Below are 27,785 nucleotides of genomic sequence, written 5' to 3'. Positions count from 1 at the left end.
GGGAGCTAGTTTTTGCTTTTGTTAGTTAATAAATAGGAAGTTTGAGTAAATAGGTTCTAATTGATAGTACCGTGTACTGAAGAAATGGTTGCTATCTGTACTATTAAAAGGAAAGTGACATTAGAATAGTTGTGGACTTGCACTTTCTCATCCTTATGCTTCAATGATAAACAAAACGTTATCATTGATAATAATATACAGGTACACATAAAATTAGTTGTGACCACAAACCAAATTTACCAGTGAATAAGTTGCTAGATGTATCAGCTTCGGTGCTTCTTTCTATCGCTCTACCAACTTTGCATCCACCACTGATACAAGTCATACAACCAATATTATCTGATCTTATTTTTTCTAAGAGGTGTTGGTCTTCGCGGTATTCTGATGAGCAGCTGCATATATAGACGAATTGGGATCGGTTCTGAGGTGAGAGAGAAGGTGTTGTACATCTGGTCGGAGAGAATCTGCTGCTCTTCCGATTAATGCCAAAGTGTCTGGTCTCGGCTTGCTGCTACTTTGCACTGCTCCTCCTTGTCCCTCATAGTGAACAACATGGTGTCTGCAACCGTTACAAAACGACACAAAAAGAAACTCCATTAAAGAAAGTGTTACACAGTTAAGTCATTTGAACAATTATATGATTGTTATTGGGATAAAGAGACAAATGAATCTATAGGTATGGTAATTAAGAAGAAGCTTACAGGAAATCAATAAGATCTGCAATCTGGGATGCTTCAACAGGGACCGGTGTCTGCGAGTTCTTTCCGAAAACATCCACCATTGTGCTCAGGAGAAGGGCTAGAGTCTGTTGAGGAGCAGAAAAGAATAACAAAGTAAAAAAATTTGACAATAAAGAAACATATAGTCAGAGGTTCATTAGAGTACCTTGTTAAAGAGTGCATGTGTGTTAGCAAGCCTCGGGAGAAGTGGCCCCATTATACGGAACGCGACTCTGAGCATTGCGACAGATGTCACAGGCCGGAGGTTCTTGATGATGAGATGGGTGCCATCAAGCCATTCTTGTGGGAGATTGCTGAAGAAAGCATGAAGCAAGGCGACTACATTTCCTGGAAGCACACACAACAATCTAACATGTTCAAAAAATACAAAGAACCATTCACCTAAGGATTCAGAAGCTATATAGTGTTGTTACCTATGGCGGTGGAGGTGTTATCCTGAGCAGCCCATGTAGGATCCATCAGAGCATAGCCAACAGCAGAGTCCACTTCACCTTGCGATCTCTTCCCGTCGCTAAGCCACCATGTCTCCCTCGTCACACGCGAAGCCTCAACGTAAAGCTGCGTGTGAAACTCCGGAGGGAGCTGCGCCAAGAGAAGCCCGCAAGCTTGAATCAACAGACACGACAGCTGCTGGCACGTATAACCGCTTCTAGAGACAAAGCTCGCCGTGTTCATACAGCTGGACCGGCTCGCGCTCATGGAGTCCGTGCTCCCTCCCGAGGGAGACGTAGGCAGTACTGACGAGCCCTGCCCAACCCCGTTTGCAGCGCCGTGGAAGCCGTTGCCAGAATGAATAAGTGTGGACTGAATGTTGACGATGATCTGGACAAGAGAAGAGATGATCTGAGCGGGGGAGACGGGTAGAGAGAGGATCTCGATCACGGCTGTTTCGAGAACCAGTTGAGTGTAGGTTCCTGGGTCCTGGATCTGGTAGAATGCTTTCTGTCCCTCGGAGGCGTTTGCTGGTCCGGGCTGGGATGCTCCTGGTGTTTTACCGTGAGGAGGTCTCGATGAGGTGTTTAAGATGTCGGCCATTGAGCCAGACCTTGAGCTACAGTGGCTGCTGCTGCTGCTGAGTGGAGGTATAACGTAGTTTACGAGGTTAAGTAGGAGGTTGGCAAAGTAATCCAAAGGTGGGCACGTGGCAGGACCGGTGTGTGTGATGTACTGCGGGAATGATTCAGAGAATGGAATCTGCAGTGAAAAATGGAAAATGATTTCTCAATGATTTTCAGAATCAAAGAAAGATTGGTGGTGTTTTTCAATTACCTTGCTGAGACCAAGCACTCTAAGAATCTTCACAACAAGCTGCCCGGGGAGATGACCATAGAAATAGGCGAGTATATCACGGACAAACGTGAATCTGAAAGGATGGTACGCCAGAAAATTCGAGTATGCAGTCAAAATTTTATCAGCTGTATCCATCGCATTGTTCTCGATGAGCCTGTACACCACTAGTGGGATAACTGGAAGCAAACGTGCCGCAATATCATCAAAGAACGTTGGATACCTAGCAATCAAAACAATCCCAAATTTTAACAGAGTGCGACACAAAATAGCCAAAAAAAAAGCAGAAAAATGCCACACACAAGTTTGCCAAGTTCTCATGAAAATGGTCTAAGACACATCATTACCAGTTGTCCTTCCAAGAAAGATGGTTACCAAGGGCCTTTTGGAGTTCATTGCGTTTGAACACCTGCGTGCAAAGCCAGTGCTCAGGATTCCCACGGTTTACGCAGAACACATTAATCCTCTGTAGAAGCTCTGGCCTTTCGAGTATCCTTTTCTGTAGGAAAAAAGAAAAGAAATCTGTAAACTTTAATATGATCTTTACGCTTATTTCAGGTAAAAGCATGAGGAACATACTGCAATTATCAAGGCGTGCGGATCATCATCACGGTCAATGAGCGCTAGAAGAAAAATGTCGAGAGGAAGCATTTCATGTGTCCAGAAGAAAAATGCAAGATTTGCATCGTTCTTGTTTAGAATCTCCTGAGAAACAAAATATTAGGATAAAATTTAACAAGAAGGAACAAAAAGTGAGGTCGATCTTTTCAGACAAAGAGAAGAAGAACCTCTAAACCGTGTCCTCGCTGAAGGTCTACATGAACGTTGTGAAGCAAGACATCCACGAAAGTGTATATGTTAGCAGTGACTTCGTCAGGAGTAACCTCTCTCAGCACCCGTGCCTGGTAATCGTTTCAAAGAGAAAATCATACCACTATCAAATAAAAATCTGTTCACAAGTTTGAATAGAGACCAAGGTTCAAAAAATTGCTAGGACTAGTGCCTAGGCAAACTATTCGGGGACTCCTAGACCTTAACATATTATTGATTTGTTATATATATATATATTACATTTATATAAGATATTTTAGTTTTTGAGTTTAGTTATAAAATAACTATGATGAATTATCAAAATTCAATGTACAAAAAAAGATAAATTTGTGGATTTGTACTAACAGCTTAATTTAACAGATTTCGACTAATTTAGATCAATTTTAACCTATATAAACCGATTTGAAGCATATAAATCGGAGTTTAATAAAATCGTTTCGGCTAGAACCGAGTTGATACCTTGAAAAGGATTTTTAGAAGCATGATAGAGAGAGTAAGCAAAACAAACCAGATTTGCGCTGTTGATCTTATCAGGGTTGCCTTGCATAAGCAGACAAGCACCAGCACATAGATACTGACGATGTTGAGGAAAACTGTGACTGAGGTACGTCATAACGTAAGAGGGTTCAGCAGCAGGCGAGAGAAGCTGTGTGCACTGGTTCAACACAGTTGTTTCAGCCTGTTGCCACGCCTGAATCGATAGGCCCCTCTTGTCTACCCGTCCGATCAAAGCGTCACGGAGAAGAGATGGGAAATGGCGAAGCGTCTTCTCGGACCAGGTATGCTGACTCGTCGCCAGGACTTGTTCCAACATGGTTTGCAGATAAACCAGGTGATCAGCATCTGCGATGCCACGTGTTTTGATTGTGATGGCTAGAGTCATGATGGTTATGCGGCTTAGTGTTTCGGTGAAGTCAGTTGGCCCCTAGTGATAGGTAACATAAGAACAATTATTAATCCTGACACCAAATTAAAAAAAAAACACACACACACGCACTTACTTTTTGATCACGTTTTACAGAAAAGAAGTCTCTGAGTGATAAAATGAGATTCATGCATAAATTTTCGGCTAGTCTGAATACACGGTGGTCGCTACGTTTTACTTTCAGTGCAGAGAGTATTTTAGTAACATCATACATTAAACTTTTGGTTTTTCCTTGGTATCTGCAAAAAGGTGCATTTAGTGAGGTCAGTATAAAAGGATCTACTTCAACTTGAGAACTTTTTTGTTCATTTTTTACCTGTATAACGGAAGCAGACGATAGTTGAGAATCTCAAGAACAAGCAAAGTCACGGGAGGCTTGCTTAGCAGAGAAGCATTTCTCTGGGCAATTTGCTACAGAAAGTTAGGCAATCTCATGAATCGCTTTATGATTAATTTTATTTTTAAAAAAACAGTAATATATACAAAGGTGATGAGGGAATAAAAAAGAACCAACTAGCTTACAGTGAAATGAGAACGGAACATAGAGTGAGGGGAAATTAGCAGCAATCTTGTGTATGTCTCTACCATTGCAATGCTAGGAACAACCAGCTGCCATATGTTTTAATATGACATAAATTCATTTTACTTAGGATTTTAAAATCTACTATAACATTTCTGAACAATCGACCGTGGAGAAAACAGGTCACTAAGTAAAGCAACATAGACCACTGCATCACTTAACATATATAATGTGGATGATTAGTTGGGTTGTAGCTGTCCAAATGTTACTGTAGAATTTAGTCCTTCTTTAATTGTATATGATGTGGTCGTAAAAACTAAACGAGAAAGAAAATAAAAAAAAGATATTCCTACAGCAAATATTTTTTCCTACAGCTTAGTACAGAAAATAAAGCTTTCTACAACTATTTCTTTATTTTTTGGGTTTAGCCTTAAAAACTAAATAAAGCTTGGTGAATTTTATAGCTATAGATGTAAATTAAAGCTAACAGACTTGCTACAGCCTAACATTTTGAGACAAAGTACTAAACAAACCTGGTTAACAAACAAGGCTTCTTCCATCTGAAGGGCCAACTTCAAGCACAAGTTCATGGAAAAGCCAGATAACAATGACATGGGCAACGGGCTCACTTCCTGCATCATCATCGTTCTCTCGTTTGGTGGTACTCCAGGCAACAACTCAGCCACGCCAGCTGAAGACAACCAGTTTATAACCGTTTCGCAAGCCGGTTGCGCCATGGTATAGGAGACAACCCAGAACATGCCAATCGACCTATCATCCAAATTCATATAATCCATCATCCGCTCTCCTGAAACAAGAAACAGAATTGAGAGAGAGAGAGAGAGAGAGAAAGGGAGTAGTTCTCATAATCGGTAAGGAGTTGTCAGTAATCTACTCCACCTTTGCTTCTCCACCACTCATCAATCTGTTTCCCCTTCAACAGCTGTTCATTGTTTAGGTATGCCCTAGTTGTTGCGCTTAGTGACCAAATCCGTAGATTCTGACAACTGCTCACGAAGTCAAGCAACACGCTCTGGGGATTATTGGGATCAGCTCTATCTTCCCTGTGAAATGATAAGATCTTCCTAGTCGTCTCCGCCTGAAAGAAAACTCAAGATGTCAAGCTCATAGAAAAGTAATTGAATTGCAGGTGCAAATACCTTTCTAGGATCGGAGTTCAAAGCAGTCATCACAAGCTCCACGCGTATTATTTGTGCAAGCAACCACGTCACATGATTCGTTCGAAGAATATGGTTATCATCACCGTTAAGGCGTAAGACCAGCTTATCAATGAAATCAACAAAGTCAGTACACCCACTCTTGATTAGAAAGAAGAATATATCTGAGAAAACAAGCCACTCTTGCCAGCAATTTGCATCTGCACAGAGAGAAGCAACATATACCAAGTTAATACCAAAACAATCATCCTAGTATAGTCAATAGTGGTTATCTCAACACTTAAACGTTACCTGAGTTGGTGAGCTTGAGAAGCTCAACAATCCTGTCAATGATTGCCTCACAAATCATCTCAGAAGTGAAAACAGCACCAGGGATGGGCCCCGCTTGTGCAGAAGGCCTATAACAAGGGGCCACAACCAGAACACGCTTCCACCATTCTGGCGACGGAGTAGTGCGAATCGCATGTTTAATGCAACGCACTGCTCTTTCCCAATCTAAGCTTCCTTGTGGAACAGACATTGCCAAATCCTACCAGTTTTTTTAAAAAAAAAAAAAAAAAGAGAGATTAAAACACACACAAATTGTCTGCCTAGCTACGAAAAACTATTCACCTCTCCAGATAAAGGTTCACCAAGCACACTTGGATACGTAATCGGAGAATAGCGAAGGTGAGCCACAGCTTCTGCTGAAACATTAGCAGTTGTTGGAGACGATATACGATGAGTACCAAACGTCGGACAGTGAAGATGCTGGTCCAACATGAGCATGTGCATCGCCATGGCATCTCTCCTCCGGTGTATCTCCATGACAAGAGCGAACAAGGCTTCGTCATCAGGTATGTTCTCTATAAACTGGAGACCACTCCGCAGCAACTCATAAAACGGAATCTTAAATTTTCCCACATCTACCAACAGCCATATCACTTCCAAACAGCTCCTCAACCATTCAGCTAAACTCTTCTCAGATCTCCACGTCTTCCCGGGAGAGTCATCACTCTTGTCCCAGTTCACAAGCCAGCTCATCATACACTGGAAGATCTCGGCGTGAGTGGCGGGTTTGAGATTGAACTCAACGCCGATCAAGATGATCTTGCAGCTGAGCTGACGCAGACTGTTTATAGCTGCAGCTTTTACACGTTGACTATTATTCCTCATATCAATCTGCTGCACATTCGCGGAGACGTCTAAAGATTTTGACAAAGCAGTTGGTTCGTTTCCTGGAGAGCCAACACCAACAGGAACTAAAGACTGTGAAGGAGTAGCAGCAGCAGTTGCTGCTTGGCTTAGTGAAGCCTCAGCAGCGGAGACGGAAGAGAGAAGGGAAGGTAAGAAGGTATCCCAGTTAACGCAACCAATTCTACACAATGTACGCAGGGCAAAGAGAAGAAACTCAGCCCTAGGTGCGTGATTGCTACACTGCAACACCATAGATATCACAACAGACTCCGTGATTGCCCTCAACTGATCCGGGTCCTGTATATAATCAGCAAAAACCAATTATGTAACAGAACCCACAAGAGGAGGAGATGAAAAAGGTGGAAGCTTTACATTGAATTGGGTCTGAAGCTTCTCGAAATCAACAATGAATTGGTCGTTTCTAGGTGGTAAGTCTCTAACAGGAGCATGAACACGCTTCTGTGATTTGTTCCTGTGAACAAAAAGATTAGATTTTTATTTGTCTAATTGAAGAAGGTAAGGAGGATCGTGGAAACATACGGAGGATCTCGTATGGGCTCATCGGGCTTTTGAAGGTTTCCTCTCTGTGAAATAAAAAGGTGAAATCAGCAGCGAAATTGAAATTCGAGAAGTCGGAGATGGAGGAAGAGATTGTATATAATATACCCCTAAGTAGAGGTTGAAGAGATCGACGATTGCAGCACGAGCTGGATGGAACTGATACGATCGAGAAGATGAAGGAGCACCGACTGTGCGCTCCTGCTGCGATTGATCCATTTGCTCTCTCTGTCACTTTGTTCGTTTGTGATCTTTCTCAGGTTTTTCGGTTTAAACGGTATCTCTTTTTTTTTTTTTTTTTTGCTTTAGACAGAGACAAGAATGTTCAGCAGAACACAAAGAACAAACAAAGCTTTGTCAACTAAACTCTCCATACAAGCTTTGGCTGTTAGGAGAGAAGGATTTTTAGGAAAATCTTTCGCTGACTTAATCCCTCTTTTCCGAGATGATCTATTTTTAGAAAAATAATTTATTTCCAAAAGACATATCTATACTGTTATTGTTATTTGCGAAGTGATTATTGGCAATCAAACTCCCACGTTGAAAGAGTTAGAATGACGAAAGTCAATGATATTTTTAATGAATAATTAGATTTGTTAATACATGATTATAAATCAAAAACGAATTTCAGTAATTTGTTATCATCATTATCTGAAAATAGTTTATATTGTGTCTATCTAACAAATATTTTACATCATAATTTTTTTTAATTTTTTTTAAAAGATAAACCCTTAAGAAATAATTAGCTTTGTTAATAAAGTTAACCATAAATTTAAAACGAATTTCAGTAATTTAATAATTATAATTATTTAAAAATAGTTTATATTGTGTTATCCAAAAAATAATTTTACATCATAATTTTTTTTAAAACAATAAAAAGAAAGATAAATCCCTATATAAATTGTATATAATTGTATGTTACATTAATGTTTTAAGTTTAATTTTTGCAATAAAAATAATTTCTTAGAATGAAAAACTTTGTCAAAATTCGATATTTAATTTTTTAAAAATATTTTAAACACATGAGTGTTTTCAAATTTATTTTACGTAATAACAATATATCGTGTGATGATTGTTCTATATAAAGATTTATTTTTCATTATTATAGAATATTTTAAAAGCATGAATATAAACTTATTTTAATGATTTTTTATTTGATAATGCATCTATTTATAAATATTTTAAAAATAATTACGTTCGCTGGTGCGGACAAAACACCTAGTTTTTTATATATTTCAATACATTTTTATTACGTAAATTTTAGAATTCAAAAATATTAATTGTGTTTCTTAAATTTTGGTTAGTGAAAATTTATAAAATATATATTTTTGTAATTTTTTAATATGTCTGAAAATTCTAAAATATAAATCATGTGAAACGGAAAAGAGTATATGACCAAAAATCTTGTAGTTAGAGCACCTCAAAAAAAAGATTCACAAATTTAGAATTTATAAAACTCTATATTTGAAATTTAAAGGTGTCCATCTCCAAAAGCAAAACTTCAAACTTAACTTCAAAATTATTTGTATTGTACACTATAGTCCTTATATTTATTATAACTAATATAAATTCATAAAACTTTTATAAATAACTGGCACATATATATAAATATTATAATAATATTATATTATAATAATATTAAAATATTATAGTAATATTAATTAATAAAATATTACACTTAAATATAAAATTATAAATAGAAATACATAATTAAATATTTAACTAAAACCAAAATATTACACTATTCCATAAATTCTGTTACACAAATTTATTTGAAATATATTTTAGAAATTTTGGAGGTTCCGAAGTAAATTTACCAGACTATTAGTGTTGTTGTAATATTTAAATTTGTGTAATAATTATGTCTTCATGTATCTTTTTGAAAAGTTTTTTTATTAAGTTTCTTTTGTAGTATTTTTGTTGTCTAATTCTAGTTTTAAAATATTTTAAAATTTATTTAATTTAATTTTAATTTTATTTATTATATTCGAATTTATAAGAACAAAATTGAAATATTTTTGATATATAAAAATTTTAAGTATTAAAATGATAAATGAGAAAATACGTAAGAATCATAAATGTGAAGTCTAATTTATTATAAGGATCAAAATGTAAATAAAAAGATGAAATTTCAAATTTGAAGTTTTGAGTAGTGAAACTTGACTGGCAAAATTTTGAAGTTTTAAAATTTTTTTTTAGAAATTAATAAATTCTATATTTAATATTATAAAATTTCTTTTGGAGATACTCTTAAGGGAAAATTACAAACATATAAGTTAAGCAAAATATAAATAAGCTATAAAAAATGTTAGAAACCATTTTAAACCAAATAAAACAATACTCTCTCCGTTTCAAAAAGATATATGTTTTAGAAAAAAAAAATTGTTTCACAAAGATATATATTTTGTGTTTTCTATGAAAAAAATTGTAAACTTCAAAAAAATTAATTGATTTTATTGAATTACTATTGGTTAAAAGATATTGAAAATTGAAAATTGCAGAAAACTATACATTTATTATAATGATTTAATGTATTTTTTTTATATGCGTGAAAACGCTGGAAAGTCTATCATTGTGAAACGGAGAGAGTATAATTTAGTTTTGTAGTTAAACCGATTCACAGGTTTTTCAATCGTTTCTTGGCTAATCTGCCACTCTCTTCTGTCCCACTATCCTATGTTTTTTTTGTTCCTCGTTTAGAAAACTATCAGGCCGACTCTTTGGCAAGATCAGGGCCTTGATCGACTTATTATTGTAGACTGAAATGCAAGTAGTTGTTTGACAAAAAAAAAATATCACAGCTCAGAAAAGACTTATCAATCTCCGAATAGGCTTCTGCTACATTCTTTCACCAACCCAAACATACGCATGTGCTTGAAACTCCTTACTTCGGATGGATACTGAAAAAGAGAAATTTTCTCAAGGCGATTTCAAGTTGCATTTGTGAAGTTTGAAACAATTCACAGGAGAAGAAAATTTATACGCCACGAGTTAAAAACCTGTTGTTGATTTGCATCAAACTCAAAATTAAATAGCGTGTGAATAATAAGAGACAGAGAAAACAGAAAGGAAGGGGGGCTAGTTGAAGATGGTCTTTTTTAGATGGATCAACATTTACTCATTGGTGAGGGGCTCCACTGCAGTCTTGAAAAGAAGAACATAAACCTTGTCGATCTGGAAATATATGAATCCTCCAATGGAATGTGTGACGTATGAACCAAAACTGGTCCCAACGATGCAGTGCCATGCAGGGCCATAGGCTGAATCAAAATCCTGAAAAACAGTAAAGATCAGATGGAAAGTTTATATACATTTTGATGCAAGTTTAAATTCTATGCAACAAGTTAGGAAAATTTCAAAGAGATGAGAAATATATATATGAAGGTCTATCCGGAGAGAAGAGATCCATTATCAGAACAAGAAGGCAAAACAGCAGATTCTGAATCGCATGCCAAACATAAAACCTAAGAATGGCCGCCATTATTAAAAGACTATACAAGTAAAGTAAATACTGGCTTTTTTTTTATCTCAACCACCAATGTAAACTCAGACTTGGATCCACAATTCAAGCTCTAATAAAAATATCTGACATACCTCAAGTCAAATATGAGGAATTTTACAAATTCAAAAGCTAACAATCAATGCTCTCTACGTAGGAACAATATCCCCAGATTTTAGAAGTGTCCATCATTAGACCCTGAGCCCATGTACAAAAGTTCTATATATGGTGGTAGTAACGCCTGACCGGTCTCTATCAGAAGAAAGAAGTTTCCATTTGGACAGGGCTCCTGCTACAGATTTATCATGACCAGTAGCCATCTAACACTAACAGAAGAGAAAAAGAAGCTTCTATAAAATCCAGGATATTAAATGGTCTCATAAGTCATGGCCTTCCTTAGTCAGCTCAAAAAAAAAAACCATCTCAAATAAGCAAATATAACACATCCAGTTTCAAGACTAGTTACAAAGAGACTCATGCTTTATTCCCCCCCCCCCCCCCCCCCCCCCCCCCCCCCCAAATCCTAAACGGAAAAGATTCCAGATTCGTCAAGTCAAGCAAGATCGAGAAGACAGTAACACAATCTACAGAAAGCATGCGACTTGAGACGGTAGCCCTATAGGGACCCAAAAGCAGTACACTACAAATTTTCAATAAAATATGCGATTTTTAAAGAGATAAACAGAGAAATCAGAAGAGAGAAACAAAAAAAAAGAAAGAAAAGATGTGTGACCTTTTTAAGGGAGAGAGCGAGTCTTTTGTTGTCGGCCTTTCCAGGAGTGGCGTTCAAGACCTCACGCGACAAACCGAAGGCCCTGTTCTGCATAACCAGAGGCATATCGGAAGCTCTAACACGTACATTGAACTCGTCTTTAAGGTCATGCTGCTCTTTACCCTTCTTCTTCTGCTGTATCAAGCTGTTCAAGAACTTGCTTCTTCTCTCTAGTTCCAGCTCTACTCCTTCCATGTCACTCGCTCTACTTGCATTAGGATCTCGTTTTCGCTTTTTTCCTCCTTTCTAAATCGGAGAAGAAAACCAAAGCTAGAGAGAGTCCCGGAGGGCTAGTTAGTTCGTTAAGCGAGCACCATCTGTTTGACAAAAATGTCTGAGAGAGAGAGAGAGAGATAATGAAGAAAAAAGGAATGATCTTTTTGAGAAAGAGAGAGTAGGACAAAATAGCGTTCTTGTGTTAGCGTAAACCAGCCGACCAAAGACAAGTTCATAATTCTACACCTTGGTCTTTGGTCTTCAAATTAATTATTACCCTTTTCCTGCCTTCTCTTAGATAGTTAGATTTTGTCGGAGCTAACCTTCTCACCACAAAAGTTATAAAATTTCACTTTTAAAATATTCCATTCGAACAAATTATTGGATAAGTTTCTCAATTATTTATAAGCCAAAAAATAATGGAGTTACTGGTCAAGAAAATTTTCTTTGTAGTTAGCAAAGTTTCAAATTTCAAATTTTGTGAAGATTTTCACCAATGGAAAGACACAATGAATTTCTTTGCGGACCAATACACTATTAAGAGTTATATTGATTACATGCATTCAAATCTATGGAAAGAATTTTCAGAGCTGTTTGTAGTCCACAATAGTAAAAAACTCAAATGAACTATTCTATTTCAAACTATTCTCTTAAATAAAATTAGAGAATGATCCGGGCATCTGCGCGGATATTAGTTCTTACAATTTTATACATTGATATTTGTTTTTCATAATTAGTATTATATATTTTAGATGAGTCGTAATATAACTAATTGTATTCAAAAGATATAGATCGAATCGAGTAATATGGTTATTTTTGGTATAAATATCTAAACCCGTTTTATATACATTTGTTATTTAGATATTTTTAGATTTTTATAAATCAAAACCGAATTCATCCAGACCCATAATGACCCAACTCAAAACACACACATAAATTTATAATATTCAAGCGGACTTAATATAAAAAAAAATGATACCCGAAAGAACAACTCGTACCTAAATGAATAGTCAATGTTCATGTCTAACTGATTTTATAAACTAATAAAAAGACTATTTATATGTGTTTGACTAAATTAAGTGAAACAAAAAGAGTTTATTATTTAGTAAAATAATTATATAGAGTAAAAAAATTAAGTGATAATAAATGTAATACATTTTTATTATTTTGATTTAAGTTATTATTTTATTCACAAAACATGTCTTTGAATTATTTTTTAGCTAAGTAATTTTTCACAAATTGAAACTAAAATAAATAAATAAAAATTTAGTAAAACAAACTAAACCGAACGTTTAACCATATGCAAAACTCCAGTATTTTACATTTTTTATTTTATAATTGACACAAAGTTAATATTGATTAACTCTAATAAATAAAAATCTGCACTATTATTATTATAGTAATATAAAAATCTGCGCAAACTTAACCTTCTCACATTTCTTTGATAGAAAAAACCTCCTCACATTTTTATTGTAAGCATCTATAAAATATATTTTAAATTTTTATGATCTAAAAATAAAAAGAGTAATCACAAAATTTATAAAATTTTACTTTAAAATATTCTTAGCAAAGTTTCAAATTTCAAATTTTGTGAAGATTTACACCAATGGAAAGACACAGTGAATTTCTTTGCGGACCAATACACTATTAAGATTATATGCATTCAAATCTATGTAAAGCATTTTCAGAGTTGTTGGTAGTCCACAATAGTAAAAAACTCAAATGAACTTTTTTTTTCAAATGAACTATTCTCTTTCAAACTATTCTCTTAAATAAAACTAGTCCCTGACTCGCGCACTAGTGCAGGTATAAATTTTCAGTTTTTAATTATTTATTTTATTAAATGATGTATTTGTAATATTCGTTCATATTATATTTGTTAAGTAATTTTTTTTTTTGCATCTTAAACTATCTATTTTTTTACGAATGTGTGATATCATATAAAAAATATAAAAAAATGAGTATATAGAGTTAATTAGATAATTGTAAAAACAGAAATTTTTCTTTCGTGTGCGATATCATATAAATAATGATCCGTCTAGTTAACAAAAATCATGATTTTTTATGCGTAATTTTTTTTTATTTTGACCATTTCCTTAAAACTATATTAAATTTTACATATTTTAGTTAGAATATTTTTAATATCTTTACCTTTTTATTTGAAATGTAACTCAATATTTACTCAATATTTTTTAAAAAATTATAACAAAATATTTAAAAAAAATTTTAAGATTTTTTTTGAAAAATATGAAAATTACATTTTAAATTAAAATTATCCTAAAATATGATAAATTTTGGTGTAAACGAAAACTCAAATTATGTCAAAAATAATTATATTCAATGATAATAACAATTTAAATTGATTATTTTTTTAAAATGCATTTACAAAAGAGAAAAAGACAAAAATAGCACTAAATCAAGTTTATGTTCTCAAACTAGCACTCAAGGTCAAAAGTCACAAAAATAGCACTTAGTGTTTTATCAAAAGTCACAAACTTAGGGTTTAGAGTTAAATGGTGGGGTTTAGGATTTATGGTTTAGGGTTTAGGGTTTAGATTTTAGGTTTTAGGGTTTAGATTTTAGGGTTTAGGGTTTAGGGTTTAGGGTTTAGAGTTTAGGGTTTAGAGTTTAGGGTTTAGGGTTTATGGTTTAGGGTTTAGGGTTTAGGGTTTAGAGTTTAGGGTTTAGGGTTTAGAGTTGAGAAATGAGGTTTTGGGGATAAGATTTCAAATTTTGAAAAATAAAAAAATTAAAATTTTCAATGGATAAACTTAGAAATGTGCTATTTTGGTCATTTTAGTTTTTGAGTGCTATTTTTGTGATATAAACTTAGAAATGTGCTATTTTGGAGATTTGCCCTTTACAAAAATATTGTTTGAAAGAAAATTCATTTATCTTTCAAATATAAAATGAAAATATTATAATTAAATAATAAAAAATATAAATAAAAACCATAAATTTATCAAATGACAACTGAGTTATATTATGTTAAATTTTTCTTTCTAACAATTTAGCAAATGACAAATGAATTATGAGCAAATAATACCATATAATTTTTAAAAACATAGCCATTATTAAATATTTTTTGAATAAATAATTATTTTTAAATTTAATCAACTGAAAATAATATCCGTACAATTGTGTGAATCAAATTCTAGTTTTATTGATGCATGTTATATATTAGTGCTGCATGTTTTAGGTAATATTTTAATGATGCACGTTTTTTAAAATCTCCATTATTAAAATTATGCAGGTAAGGATAACTCATGAATTTTTTTGGTTGATTAAATGACATTATGCCCAAATTTATTTAAGGATATTTCATTAAGGTAACTGAAAAAGACAAACAATAAAATAGGAAGTTTAAATTCATTTAAGCATATTTCATTAATGTAACTGAAAAGACAAGTAATAAATTAGACAGTTTTATTCGTTTTATGATATTTCATAAATGCAACTGGAAAAGACAAAAAAAAAAGAGTTTAATTAATGAAGTAAGAATATTTTCGGGTACTTCTTTTTAATAATATAGATGATTTTTTTATGGGTCAGCACACTGCTAAAAATCATTTAGATTATGTCATTCAAATCTACGAGAAACACCTTCAGACCGAATTTAAAGTTAAGATATAGTTGTGGTTCAAAATAGTAAATATCTCAAATGAGCAATTGTGTTCCCCAAACTATTCTCTTGAACTAGATGACTCATAACCTTGTAATTTCTTCTTCCTTGCAATTTAAATAAAATGCTATCTAAAAAAATAAGAAGTACGGACATGTATCATCCATAAAGCAAGGCATTTCAGCTACTATTTAATTCCAAATTACAATTGATCATTTGTGTGCTACATAAACATGTATAGTAAAAATAATGTTTTGTGAGTAATTCCCCTATCGGCTGAATTCTCTTGGTGTAGAAAACTAATAAACATTCAACATCTGGTAGTTTAGGGTGGTGACGAGTTATCAGCACACCTCTAGACAAAATCTTGACAAGCAGACTACTATTCATCATTATGCTTTGGGAATATTAAGCATGGGCCGAAAAGTAACTAAGAAGGCCCAGTAGAGGTGCGTTGATGTAAGTCGTGGGCTCAGTCAGCTGAAAGTACGGCCTTGAATCAGGAAAATCGTCAGTGACATTAGGCCCACCAACGACAGCGCCAATTAACAAGTTAGGGTTAGGGTTCGGGCTGAGGAAATAACGAGATCCTTCTTTGCACCCTATGCGAGCAGGATGATCCACGACCGAAGGAACCGAGCTTCCACGATGGTGAATCCTCTGTGGAAACCTCGAACCATACCCAACCATGTACGACATTTTCATTGGATTATCTCCTAGTATGTAGTCCACCTACATTAACGTACGACACAAGCACAGAAAATACTATTATGTTCACTCCATCTCGGTGCTGAAACAGGGAAATGTAAGAATGTTAATTAGTTACCTGTCGCTTGGCTACTTGACGGAGAAGAGCTGGAGAAGCTGAGAATTGGCCACAAGGCACCACCTTCTTGGCGTGACTTAGGTAATTAGAATATGTTAATAATAGAAATGACAAAGATGTTACATGCTGCATGTTACTCCCTCCACTTTTCACTAGTAATCCTCCTGTGTTTGTGTTAAATTACCCAGTAAAAATCAAACATGATGAGTACAAATAAAGTCACTAGAGAAACTAGTTTATTTTTATTTTTATTTTTTTGAAACAAGAGAAACTAGTTAATTAAAACTTTTTTTATTTTACCTAGTGAGTATTCCACTTGAGGGTGAGAAATCCCAGGCAATAAAGAACAGATAAACTCGTCAGCGTTTTGCTTAAAGCTCTGAAAATAATCTGCTTTTCCCATTAAGACCATTTTGGAGATTAAGACATTAATCCCAGCATGTTTGTTATCCCAACCAAACTCGTGAATAGTTTCTCCAGCTCTAAGAATCTCTTTGTTCTTCACAATATACAATCTATATACTCGTTTCTTCGAAGCTTTGTGTAGCCATGCCGCTCCCCAGAGCAACTCATCCTGCACGCACACTCATCTGGTTAACGTTTTACTTCTTTTGATTATGAGATCTAATTGTGGTAATTAAAACCTTTAGTTACCTCGTAACCGTTGAAATTGCAGTAAAAAGGACATACTGCTTGGCGAAGACTATCACTGTACGCTCCTCTGTACTTATTAGCGAACGCAAACACCTACATCCATGATTTAATGAATTAACATTTTGAAAGTCATTAAAGAAAGCCAGATGTTGACCAAAACAAACAAATAAATAAAAACAAAGTCAGATTTTGTGGTTTTTATTTATTTATTTATTTTAAAGTGAAGTGCTTTATAGTTAACAGTAGCGTAAATTGCATGTTTGTCAAAATTTGTTAGAACAAGAAATCAAAAGTGTACGGATAATAAAACATAAAAGAGAGCATTAATCACGCAAGCAAAGCATAATTATCTGTTTAAACTTTTGGACAAAGCATGCAATTTTTGTTAAAAAAGAAGAAAATTAAGAACGTTAAAGTAAAATTAAAGTAGAGTACCCTTGCTGCACGGTCCAGCAGGCGTTTGGAGTATGCTGGATCGCGTTTCGCAAACACGATCGACGCGGCGGCTAAAGCGGCGGCAGTCTCGCCAGCGACTTCAGAACCAGGATGATCCTTGTCGACTTTGTAAACCGTTCGTAGCGTGTCCATGTCCTCAGGACGTTCCCAGCAGTTGTGGTCGGAGTAAGCGTCTCCGACTTGTACGAACACGACGCTGGGAATCGCAGTCGCTTTGAGGAGGTAGTCCGTTCCCCATTTGATCGCTTTCACGGCGTTTTCTAACTCCGGTCCCATCGTTTTCCCGAAGTCTATGACGCTCCATGACATCATGGTCGTCGTGAAGGCCATCGGGAAACCGAACTTCACGTTGTCTCCGGCGTCGTAGTAGCCTCCGGTCAAGTCCACCTGAAAATAAAAAAAACAAATATCAGTAAAAGATTGCGAGTTATTAATAAAGAGAGGGTTTTGAAGACGGTGGACGTACGCCGGCGGAGGAACCGTCTCGTAATGCGGAGTCACGGCGCCACTTGAGGCGTTGATCTGGTGGCAGCTTGCCGGAGCGTTGACCTTCGAAGAAAAGGATGCTCTTCTTGAGAGCGTCGCGATAGTCATGTCCGGTGCAGATCTCCGGTGAAAGTAGAAGCATAACGAGAATAATCGCCGCCGCCAGTCCCGACAAAGTTAACGATTTTCCCGCCATTTTTATAACTCTTGAGTTTGGTTCTGTTCTTTTTTTATTTGTATTTGTAATATATAGCGGGAGAGATATGAAAGACTCGTTGTGCGTAGGCTCTTTTATACTCGAAAAAGAAAGAGTCATTTGGGATTCCACGAGACAAGTGACAATGGATAGTTCCTACGTGGATTTAATTGATTGGACGAAGGTGGACCATGTTGGGTAGATACGGTTGATCGGGTCGGGTTGTGACCCGTGATTGACGAGCGATTCCCAGTAATTTAGGCTTTTTAGGGTATACGTAAAGATTTTTCCGTATTGCCCTATCCATGACAAGTTAAACCAAGAGTTACGTCTTGATATACTAGTTGTTTATAGCAATTTTCAAAACTTATGTTGGTCATATCATTGAACCGGTTCAACTCAAACATACGCTATATATGATTAAATGTATATAATGCATGTATTCATTATACTTGGAGTAATGTGCCGAATTCAACTCCGCTAACCAATCATCATATAGCTTAAACAATCAGAAAACTAATTAGAATTCAAACACATATGATTTAAACCAAAACTTAATGTTTAACTTCAAAAATGTTATTCCGTAATATTGTCATATATTTTTTATCGAATTATTGAAATTATTTTAATCCAAACAAATATGTATAACTTTGTTCCTACATTTTTGAAATCCAACAAAAAAAAAGAGTCTAAACTTGAGTCATACAAACTTACATGACCATAAAAATGCCGTTATAATGAAAGAGTGGGAATGTTATAAATTTGAGACAGAAGAGAAGAAACGTTGACAATTTGACATATAGTATACTACGTCTGTTCCTAAACGTAAGATTTTCTAAAGTGTTCACGTTTATTAAGAATTCAATAAATGTTTATAATTTAATTTTTTTTTTACTTTATTATACATTTTCTAATAACTTTTCACCAATGAAATTTAATCAATTCAAATATTTTTATTTAATGTTTTTTAAAAGTATAAAAAAATATTTTAAACATATAGAAAATTTATATTTATGGAAAAAAATTAAAACATCTTACTTTCGAGAAGAGAGAGAATAAATGAGACGAGATAGCCATATTGATTAAGATACGATTTGCGTGGAATACGAGGTTGACTTGGAACGCGCGGGATGTTGCAACTTGCACAAACTACAAAGCCGGCGCATTTAAATCTTCCTTGTTCAATGCGCCATTCAATATTTTCCACATTGTTTTCTTTTTTCATTTTCCCGAAAAGAAATGTAGAGCCAAATTTATTGGGAAGTCAACAAATTAATATACGGTCTTTTATGTTTCAAAAAAAAAAAAAAATACGGAAAAAAGGGAAGGGGGCTAATTGAAGATGTTGTCAAACACAGCAGAAACTTTATAAATTAACAATGTTAGAATTTTAAAATTTTATTAATTTATAGAAATATAATTTAAAAAAATTTCTTTATTTAGATTTATTATTTTAATATATATTTATTCTAAGATAATTGTTATTTTTCAAATTTGACATTTATATTCATTTCATTATATTATTTGGTGTATATAATATATATTGCATAGAACTTAAATGTGTGTTTTAGAAATAATACTACTAAATCTAATCAAAAATATATTAAGTGTTAAGAAACTATAAATATAATTCAATTTTGAATATAAAATAAATACTATAATAATAAGTTTTTACTTATATAAAATATGTATACATATAAATTATTAATTTATAATTTTAATGGGACCATATATTTACGTAGTATTTTGTTTTTTTTAAATATTATCTTATTGTTTTATTGATTTGTGTCAAATTTTGAACTGGTCTAAGTTAGGACCGGCGAAATTTATTAATTTATAGAAATATTAATTTATCGAGTATTAATTTATATATGTTTTACTGTATATAAACACATTGAAATATAGGGTGTGAATACATGACAAGGACAGAGAAATTCGAAAGGGAGGGGGGCTAATTGAAAATGCTCTTTATCCTTTTGTGGATCATTTTTCTCATTAGTGATCTAAAGATTCTACAGCAGTCTTTAATAGAAGAACATAAATATTGTTGATCTTGAAATATATGAAACCTCCAACGGAATGAGTGACGTATGAATCAAAGCTGGTCCAATCATGCAGGCCATAGGCAAAATAGAAGCTCTGAAACATAAGACAGATGGAAAGTTTGTTTTATTAGTAGAGAGCAAAAGTAAAGGTTATAGACCTTACGCAAGTTTAGATTTGGTGAAACATGTTGTTTATAGACCTATATACATCCATAATTACAGTTTGTTAATTTTTGATGTGAATATAAAAAGTCAAATTGTGTGTTTCTTTTAGTGCAATATTTTGAAGTAAAGTGCTTCCTAATTCATAGATGTTGGTCAACAAATTAGAACTAAGGGAAATCAACAATGTACGGAAACAAATTACAATATTCAAAAACATAAAGAGAATATTTCTCATGCAAGCAAAGTATAACCAATTGCTAAACTTTTTGACAAAATTACGTTTTGTTTTCTCCCTTTCATTCGTTTGAAAAGAAGAAATTGCTAAACTTTGGTTTAATTTAACTAAGGGCCTTTAATTTAATTTGGGTTTAATGTCAGTGGAAGTAGTTAAAGTTTCCATCATCGGAAGTAGTTTACATTCCATCATCTATGTGTCTCTTAACTTTTGGTCCTTCAAGACAATAATTTAAGCCTTCAAATCTCCAACACTAGGAGAAAGAGAGACGATCAAAGGAGTGAAACGATTGCCACTTGGAATCATTTAAAATATAAGATCCAGCAAAATGCTAAAAGCACCAAAACTCATGCCCGCTTGGTAACAATGAAAAATCTTAAAGAAGCATATCTAATTTCGAACTCATACACACAATAGAGAACGATTGGCCCGACCGAAAAAAAAGTATTTGCGTCCCTGAGCTCTTCACCATGTTTTAGACATGATGAGTTTTATACTTTTAGTGTATTATGATTTGTAACATTTAGATTATTATATACTAGGGTGTAGCCCGTCCTACGGGTGAACAAATAATCAAATCTAACAAATTTTTGAAATTTTAGTTTAAATAGTATTAAATATTACTGTTTTTTTAAATTACTATCTATTTTATTATTCCATTTAGGGATTATATACTTGTTCGACCATTAATGTTTTTCATGAAAATGAATTTGTTTTATTTTTTTAAATGGTTTTCTAATTTGACTATGATAATAAGAATAATATTAAAAAAAACAATTGCGGTTGATTGTGTTAGTTTATGTTATTTTTCCTTTTATATGTTTGTTATACTTTTTATTTTATACATTTTTATTTAAATTGTTGATTTATATGATATATCCGATTCACTGTAATAAAAAAATATTTTAAGTTAGGTACACACATAAAAATCTAATACTTTTTGATCATTACTGTTTGAATATATATATATATATATATATAGAGTATGTATATATTGTCATATTTGAAGATCGATAAATCATGTTAACCGAAAAGAACTAATTAGAATTTTCAAAATGAGTTACAAAATTTTTATCCGAAGAGTATGTTTACAATGATTGTATCAGTATAGAGAGCTTCTGCTCGATGGGGGAACAAAGTTCATATATGCTGCTTGTTCTATCGTTTCCCTGCTTAACCATGCAAGTTATTTGAATTCTTTTGTTGCAATGCCGGTAAAAGCTGTGAAAGAATTTTACTTGTATCAGTTAACTGTTAACCACACACTGAAATTTAGTTAACAGTTTTCAGTCAACCTAATATTATTGGTTGTTTGTAGAATACAATTTGGTTGCCGTTTGATGCTGAAAGTATAACTGAATGTCTTAGACGTTCACGGCAGCTGAGGGTTCAGATCAGAAAACTAATGTGCATCCAGGTGTTGTTTCCTTCTTAAAACCATAAGGAAAGAAGTGAAATTGATTTAGATATCTTCTCATGATTTTTGGTTAGAGGTGGGGTGTTGGAGAGAGGTAAAAAACCCTTACGGTTGAATTGTTAGTGAAGATCTTTATAAATAAAGTTGACTTGCCTCTCTCCACGTGCCGCCACGTCAGCAAAGAGGAGGAGACATTTTTGGACACGTGTCACTCTTAAACACAAGCTGAAATTGCGTTTTGTTCCCAATGTTTGTACTAGGCTTTCTGTTGCCGATGGACTTTGTAAACAAATTTTTTTATTGCAGATGGACTTAAACAAAATGGAAAAAGACGTCAATATTTAGGTTTCCTTTTCCTCTGGTTCCTCTTCTTCTTACGGACTAAACTTTCGAGATGGCTTTCACCTCCCCGTAACGTCTAAAACGACCTCTTCCATCCCACAGTAACAGGCTGAAGGTTACAAGGTGCGACGATGGCCACCACAACTCAAACGAGATCGAGAAGAATAGTTTGTTCTAACAACCAGTTACTGTACATCCGAGACGATCAGCAATTAGTATCAAACGCAGAAGAATGAATCAAAATTCAGATCGTAAGAAACAGTTATAAAGTCTAAGAGATCTAGACATTTGATATACCTTCGGTTTAGTTTTCATATGTTGACAGGATTCAATCAAGATGGCGGATTACAGACTCCAAGGCGGAGAGGAGTTTCAGAGGAGGCGGAGCAGAAGCTCCGTGGTGATTACATGTCGTCGTATTTTGTGAAGTTGAGGCCATTGGATTTTAATCCTAACCAAAGCTGTAACTTTCTCAGCAATTTGGCATTGTGTAATGAAGCGATGCAAGTTGCGCTAGCAGTGTGTTTCAAAGAGTCCGGCTAGGCAAGGCGGTTGTTGATTCAGTTGAGAATGCAATATTGTTTATCGGATCCATGGCAATACTTTTTGTCACACATGATGAACTTATTCACATATGGAAGCGATGAAGCAGAAGTTCTTACACATGATTAGCAGCGAATTTGGGGGAAATAACATGGAAGAGCTCCATAGAGTTGTCTATGATCAAGTCTTTCTTCTCATTCTTTGACTTGTCAGGTACCGTTTCTTTTATCACTTATCATGTACCTTCTTCCTGTAAAAATATCAATCTAAAGTTGCAGAGAACTTATCCATGTTGGTACCTGTTGTGTATTCTTTATGTTTGGATTTTTTCAGATAACTCCTGCTTATCTACCATCTTGCGAGAAACATGGATTACGCTTATCAGAGCTGTTGTTCTGTTGGCAGCCAGGTAAAGAAAATCAGTTGCTTATTTAAGTTACACCTATTACCATTCTCTATTGTTGCTTTAATTCTTAAGATCTTGTCTGAAGGCTTCACATGGTTATTACGTTTCTCCTGATGCAGAGTCTAGAGATTTGCAATCTATATGAATTTAGTAATGCCAACTCTAAACTTATAACAGTATTGACATGTTCAAAATATATTTTACACTTGTGTTTTCTTATCTCAAAAGTTGCTGAAAAAACTAAGTTATGATGCTTAGATCTCTGAAGTGCATCATTGAAAACATGTGGAGAAAGGGTCAGGGATTTTTCGGCTTCAGCAAGCCCGGGCCGAGCACTATCTAAAAGTGATGGTTGTCAAAAGCTGTTTTGTTATGTTGGAAAATCAGTGTCCAATAAAAGTCTCAAAGTATATATTCTCCAAGTCATACTCCAAACATATTTTCTTATGTATTTGCCCTTTTTAGTTCATACTTTAACATGCAGCAATGGGAGGGCCTGGTGGAGTTGCTGGGTTTAGAATCACAGATCTCTGGCAGTCTTGATTTTCTTTACAAGTATTAGTAATCGATCTCTTCTGCTTTCTGCGATAATGATTTTTGGTTCTGTAATAACATATGAGCTCACTTTTTTCCTTTCATTTGGCTGCTTTAGACTCGATGTAACTTATGATTCTAATGATTTAAATTCCCGTCAGCTTATAACACCACATTTATGTTATTTAACGATGATCATTAACAAAACAAACAACCGCCAACTACACTCATCTTCACTGACGGTCTTGAGAACACACACATCAACAAGATTCCAACTTCTACAAAACTCTTCTCGCCTTCAGCTACAAACTATTGCTTTGTTCTTTATCTCTTATAAATCTTGCATTACAGTTTATCAAGGAAAAGAAAGCCTGAGATTGCTCACAGATCAAGAAATATTTAATAGAAAATTATTTTTGGGCAATTATCTTAAATAGATTTTTTTAAAGTTTTGTCACAAAAATAGACCTCAAAAACTAAAATGACCAAAATAGCATTTTTTATTTTGAAAATTTTAACATTTTTTTTTATTTTTAAACCCTAAACTCCACCCCCTTAACTCCAAACCCTAATGTGTAGATTAATTAACCCTAGGAGTATAAGTGTATATTTACTTCTTTTGATAAAACATTTAAGTCTATTTTGGTCATTTTTATTTTTGAGGTCTATATTTCTGACAAAAACCTTTTTAGGTATATCCTAGGGAATTTCTCATTATTTTTATTATAATATTATATATGTAAATAAATCATATTTGTAATTAATAATTATTTATATTGGTATTACATAAAATAATAAAGTGTTATATTTTTTTAGCAAAATAATAATAATAATAATAATAAAGTGTATAATTTAAAATCACACAAAAGAATTTTATTTGTATGATTAATATATATCTGTAGTATTTTTGGCACAAATATATATAATTTTTTGGCAGAAATATTATGCTAAACAAGTGTATAATTTTTCACAATATTAGATGTGACATCATGATGGACAAAACCAGTATTTCGACCTTATATATTTACAACAATAATTAAATGCAATTGAGAGCACTATAATTTTAATTTTGTATCTAAGTTAAAACAATAAGAGTTCATTGATATATACTGAGTTGATTTTTCTTATAAGAACAAAAAGGTTAATGCAAAATTAGTCAACAGAGTTTTAAAAATATATAATTAGCCAACAAATAATAATTTAGTGACAATACATAATATAATTCAATAATGTAAAAATTCCAATAATAAAATAAACTTTTATAAAAACAAAAGGGTGGAAAATTTGTTTATGATATTGTCTTTTTAGTTTCATCGAGTTTAAATAAAATTAACAAGAAAATGATTCAACCCAAAACCCAAAATTAACACATAATTATAACAAAAAAAATTAAAAAATTCAAAGTTGAGAAAATAAAATAAAATATGATATAATAAAAAAAAAATATATAACACACAAAATAAATGTGATTTTTTTAAAAAATTTCAAGCATAAATTTAATATTTATATAAAATAGTACATATATGCAGAGTCTAAACGGAAAACCACATTATAATTTTTTTTGACAAGAAACACATAAAATATAAATAAAAGTAGATGACTTAACAGAAAATATATTAAAGACTAATCCAGCAAAAAAAGAACATAGCTCTATTAAGCCATCTTAACAACCTCATTAGGAAATTTAACTTGACTCAACAAAATAAAGTTAAATATTTTACCATCAAACAATTTCAATAGAAAGAAGTCATGATAAATAAACAAGAATAATGATTCATACATAATAAGTAAAATACTAATTCAAAATTATGATGCTCTCTTACAAATCCACACAAAATATAAATATTTATAGATAATCTTGATAAAAATTAAAAATCTAACGTAAGCAAACAATCAATTCATCACAAACCATTGATTCAATAAATCAAACACTTCTGAAATAAATGGTCTTTTAAACAAAATATTACAAGAAGCCAAGAAAATTTATAACTTAAACTCACCATCTATAAAACATAGGTATAACACCTTACGCTGCTTACAACTTTGAACTCACACAAACAACCAAATAATGAATAACGATATGCTTCTTTCTTATGAGTTCTCTCACCAGACAATTAGTCACAACCACTTATTATATTCTAGTTTGAATTAAGCAACTTCAAAACAGAATAATATACTACGGTCGCTAACCAATATCAAATTGATCAAAAAATATCATTTTCTTTCAACATATTTTTATTTTCATATTTTGAGCATATTTTCTTTACTAAGACCATAAATAAATTGTAAATTCATCTGAAAATAACACATATGAATCCGGCGCGTAGCGCCGGAATACCACTAGTAATTAATATATCTAACTGACTACTTTCCTACAATGCAGCGTGAAGAACTCTAATCGACAGGTGCATAAAAAAAATCTGATTAACCAATTGACTCTTCTGGTGACTGATACATAAAGTAAGAAATATTTTGTACCATCAACATATTATTTAGAACAGATGGCTGCTGCTGCCATAAAAGCTTGATTGGCTAATAAAGCAGCAAGTGGTGGAGAACAATTTAGTGTAAATTAAGTTCCAAATGTTAATATTCATCTACAACAACGCTGCACAATGAACTCTAAATGCATTTTCAGATGCTCAAGTTCCTAATGCCGGTAATAGTCCTGACGACATTCTGACCCGAGTGATGTGACACCTCAGGCAACAATCTCGTGGGATGATCCTGCACCTCCAGAGAAGTCATGATCGGAGGTAATCCCTCCTGATCTTCGAATCTCACATAAAAAATGACACCATTGACCTGACAAACCTTTCCGATCACACCTTTGCCACCGCAATCATATGTCTTCTTCGCCTCATCTTTAGCTGGAGCAGACGATTACGCAGCCGATGAAGAGGTTGAATTTCCTGCGACGCGACCGAGGATGTCCCCAAAAAAAAGCAGCGCATCGACCTGGGGAAGGAGACGGGAGCCCAGGGTCGGCTTACGAATCTGGCGGCAGATCTGGCGGAAGATGAACGGAGAAGTGATGATAACTCTCTGAGACCCCATGAGTTTTTTTTTATTTTTTGTATGAGTGAGAGGAAATGCTAGGGTAAGTACAAAACCTGAATCTGGAATCGAAGCTTTACTATGTCTGGAGATTGAGATTTCTTAGCAGTGTGGCTTTTCATCGCATAGAAGAAACACATTTATACTATTGAGCTTCAAACGGTTACCTTTACTGGTAATAACATGTTTAATTAATAGATAGTGGGATGAGTAGTGGATTCAAAATAAATGTGAGATTAAAGGGATGTAACACCAAAACGGCTGAAGTTACATAAGATGGCCGGAGTGTTAAGGAGACGAAGAGTGAAGGAGGAAAAGCGGAGTTTGTATGTGATCAGAATAAGAATAGCCCTAATAAAAGATGGGCCATGTGATATTTTATGGAAAAACCCAACAAACACACAAATAAAAATACAGAAGTGCTGAGCCCATATAGAAAGAATGATGTTTGTTCAACGAAAATAATAGATGACAGGTGTCCCCTTTTGCCCTATGCACTTTGTTGATGTGGCTTCATAAGGAGAGAAAAAAAGTCCCCTTTATTATTATAGATTTGCAATTTTACATTATGAAACTGGGTGCTAGAGAATCAGCATATTTAGATAAGGGGAATTTATTGCTAGATCTTCCGAGTTAGTTTTTAGTGATACTTGAAAAAGCTATAAAGTCTGATTTTGAAAACCATGAGATCTAAGACTGCAACTGGATTGTTGATTTTTAGTAGGCCTGGACATTTTATCCGGATCCGAAGATTCAATCCAAAACCGACCCGAAAAATCCCGGTTCGGGTAGGAACCGAACTGCTATTTTTATCCTACTGGGTCTTGTTGTGGAGGACCTGCGGGTCTTGGACCCGATCCAAACCGAATCCAAAACCTGATGGGTACCCAGAATACCCAAAACTTCTAGTATATATTAGGTATATATGGGCGTTTCAGTATATTTTTAGAGTATGGGTATTTTTTTAAGGTTTGGATTTGGGTTTTGGGGCATGGTTATGGGTTTCAAGTAAACTTTTAGATTTTAGAAAATATAATTCAGATAATCAGATAAAATTTTGGGTACTTTTCATGTCTTCGGGTCAGATTTTGGGTAAAAT

The 27,785-nt window shown here is 33.8% G+C and overlaps 3 protein-coding genes across 4 annotated transcripts; all 3 read right to left on the bottom strand.

Moving 5' to 3' along the window:
- Positions 1 to 164: 164 nt before the first annotated feature.
- Positions 165 to 7,650, bottom strand: LOC106398585 (mediator of RNA polymerase II transcription subunit 23). Of its 2 annotated transcripts, none has more exons than XM_048758967.1 (20): positions 7,324 to 7,650; positions 7,198 to 7,241; positions 7,030 to 7,129; positions 6,094 to 6,954; positions 5,773 to 6,010; positions 5,464 to 5,681; positions 5,204 to 5,402; positions 4,837 to 5,111; positions 4,306 to 4,392; positions 4,100 to 4,194; positions 3,860 to 4,022; positions 3,367 to 3,783; positions 2,816 to 2,929; positions 2,607 to 2,732; positions 2,375 to 2,526; positions 2,010 to 2,250; positions 1,154 to 1,934; positions 886 to 1,067; positions 702 to 805; positions 165 to 559 (listed from the first exon to the last, which is right to left on the bottom strand). In XM_048758967.1, exons 1-20 carry the CDS (start codon positions 7,432 to 7,434, stop codon positions 355 to 357), a joined length of 4,713 nt encoding a protein of 1,570 aa, XP_048614924.1. In that variant the 5' UTR covers positions 7,435 to 7,650; the 3' UTR covers positions 165 to 354. The 2 variants fall into 2 exon arrangements, with proteins under 2 accessions (XP_048614924.1, XP_048614925.1); XM_048758968.1 differs by having other exon boundaries at positions 4,100 to 4,182.
- A 2,466-nt stretch (positions 7,651 to 10,116) lies between these two features.
- Positions 10,117 to 11,884, bottom strand: LOC106397893 (dynein light chain 1, cytoplasmic). Its single transcript, XM_013838519.3, has 2 exons — positions 11,448 to 11,884; positions 10,117 to 10,488 (listed from the first exon to the last, which is right to left on the bottom strand). The coding sequence occupies exons 1-2, from the start codon at positions 11,679 to 11,681 to the stop codon at positions 10,330 to 10,332; spliced, it is 393 nt and encodes a 130-aa protein (XP_013693973.2). The 5' UTR covers positions 11,682 to 11,884; the 3' UTR covers positions 10,117 to 10,329.
- A 3,606-nt stretch (positions 11,885 to 15,490) lies between these two features.
- Positions 15,491 to 18,340, bottom strand: LOC106399750 (endoglucanase 4). Its single transcript, XM_013840206.3, has 6 exons — positions 17,727 to 18,340; positions 17,240 to 17,647; positions 16,805 to 16,897; positions 16,451 to 16,724; positions 16,151 to 16,314; positions 15,491 to 16,056 (listed from the first exon to the last, which is right to left on the bottom strand). The coding sequence occupies exons 1-6, from the start codon at positions 18,060 to 18,062 to the stop codon at positions 15,733 to 15,735; spliced, it is 1,599 nt and encodes a 532-aa protein (XP_013695660.2). The 5' UTR covers positions 18,063 to 18,340; the 3' UTR covers positions 15,491 to 15,732.
- Between the last annotated feature and the right edge of the window lie 9,445 nt (positions 18,341 to 27,785).

Source organism: Brassica napus, chromosome C5 (assembly GCF_020379485.1).
Source record: "Brassica napus cultivar Da-Ae chromosome C5, Da-Ae, whole genome shotgun sequence".
NCBI classification, from domain to species: domain Eukaryota; kingdom Viridiplantae; phylum Streptophyta; class Magnoliopsida; order Brassicales; family Brassicaceae; genus Brassica; species Brassica napus.
Note: the sequence above shows the minus strand (reverse complement) of the source record. Positions and strands in the feature narration are given on the sequence as shown.

Excerpts from the sequence above, each read along its gene's own strand:
- LOC106397893 (XM_013838519.3), bottom strand. The coding sequence starts at position 11,681 with ATGGAAGGAGTAGAGCTGGAACTAGAGAGAAGAAGCAAGTTCTTGAAC. Across the intron at positions 10,489-11,447 it reads TCGCTCTCTCCCTTAAAAAG|GATTTTGATTCAGCCTATGG; the intron begins GTCACACATCTT and ends ACTGTTTTTCAG.
- LOC106398585 (XM_048758967.1), bottom strand. The coding sequence starts at position 7,434 with ATGGATCAATCGCAGCAGGAGCGCACAGTCGGTGCTCCTTCATCTTCT. Across the intron at positions 6,955-7,029 it reads AGCTTCAGACCCAATTCAAT|GACCCGGATCAGTTGAGGGC; the intron begins GTAAAGCTTCCA and ends GATTATATACAG. Across the intron at positions 2,251-2,374 it reads CTTTCTTGGAAGGACAACTG|GTATCCAACGTTCTTTGATG; the intron begins GTAATGATGTGT and ends TTTGATTGCTAG.
- LOC106399750 (XM_013840206.3), bottom strand. The coding sequence starts at position 18,062 with ATGACTCTTTCTTTTTCGAGTATAAAAGAGCCTACGCACAACGAGTCT. Across the intron at positions 16,898-17,239 it reads TGCTGGACCGTGCAGCAAGG|GTGTTTGCGTTCGCTAATAA; the intron begins GTACTCTACTTT and ends TCATGGATGTAG. Across the intron at positions 16,057-16,150 it reads GTCAAGTAGCCAAGCGACAG|GTGGACTACATACTAGGAGA; the intron begins GTAACTAATTAA and ends ACGTTAATGTAG.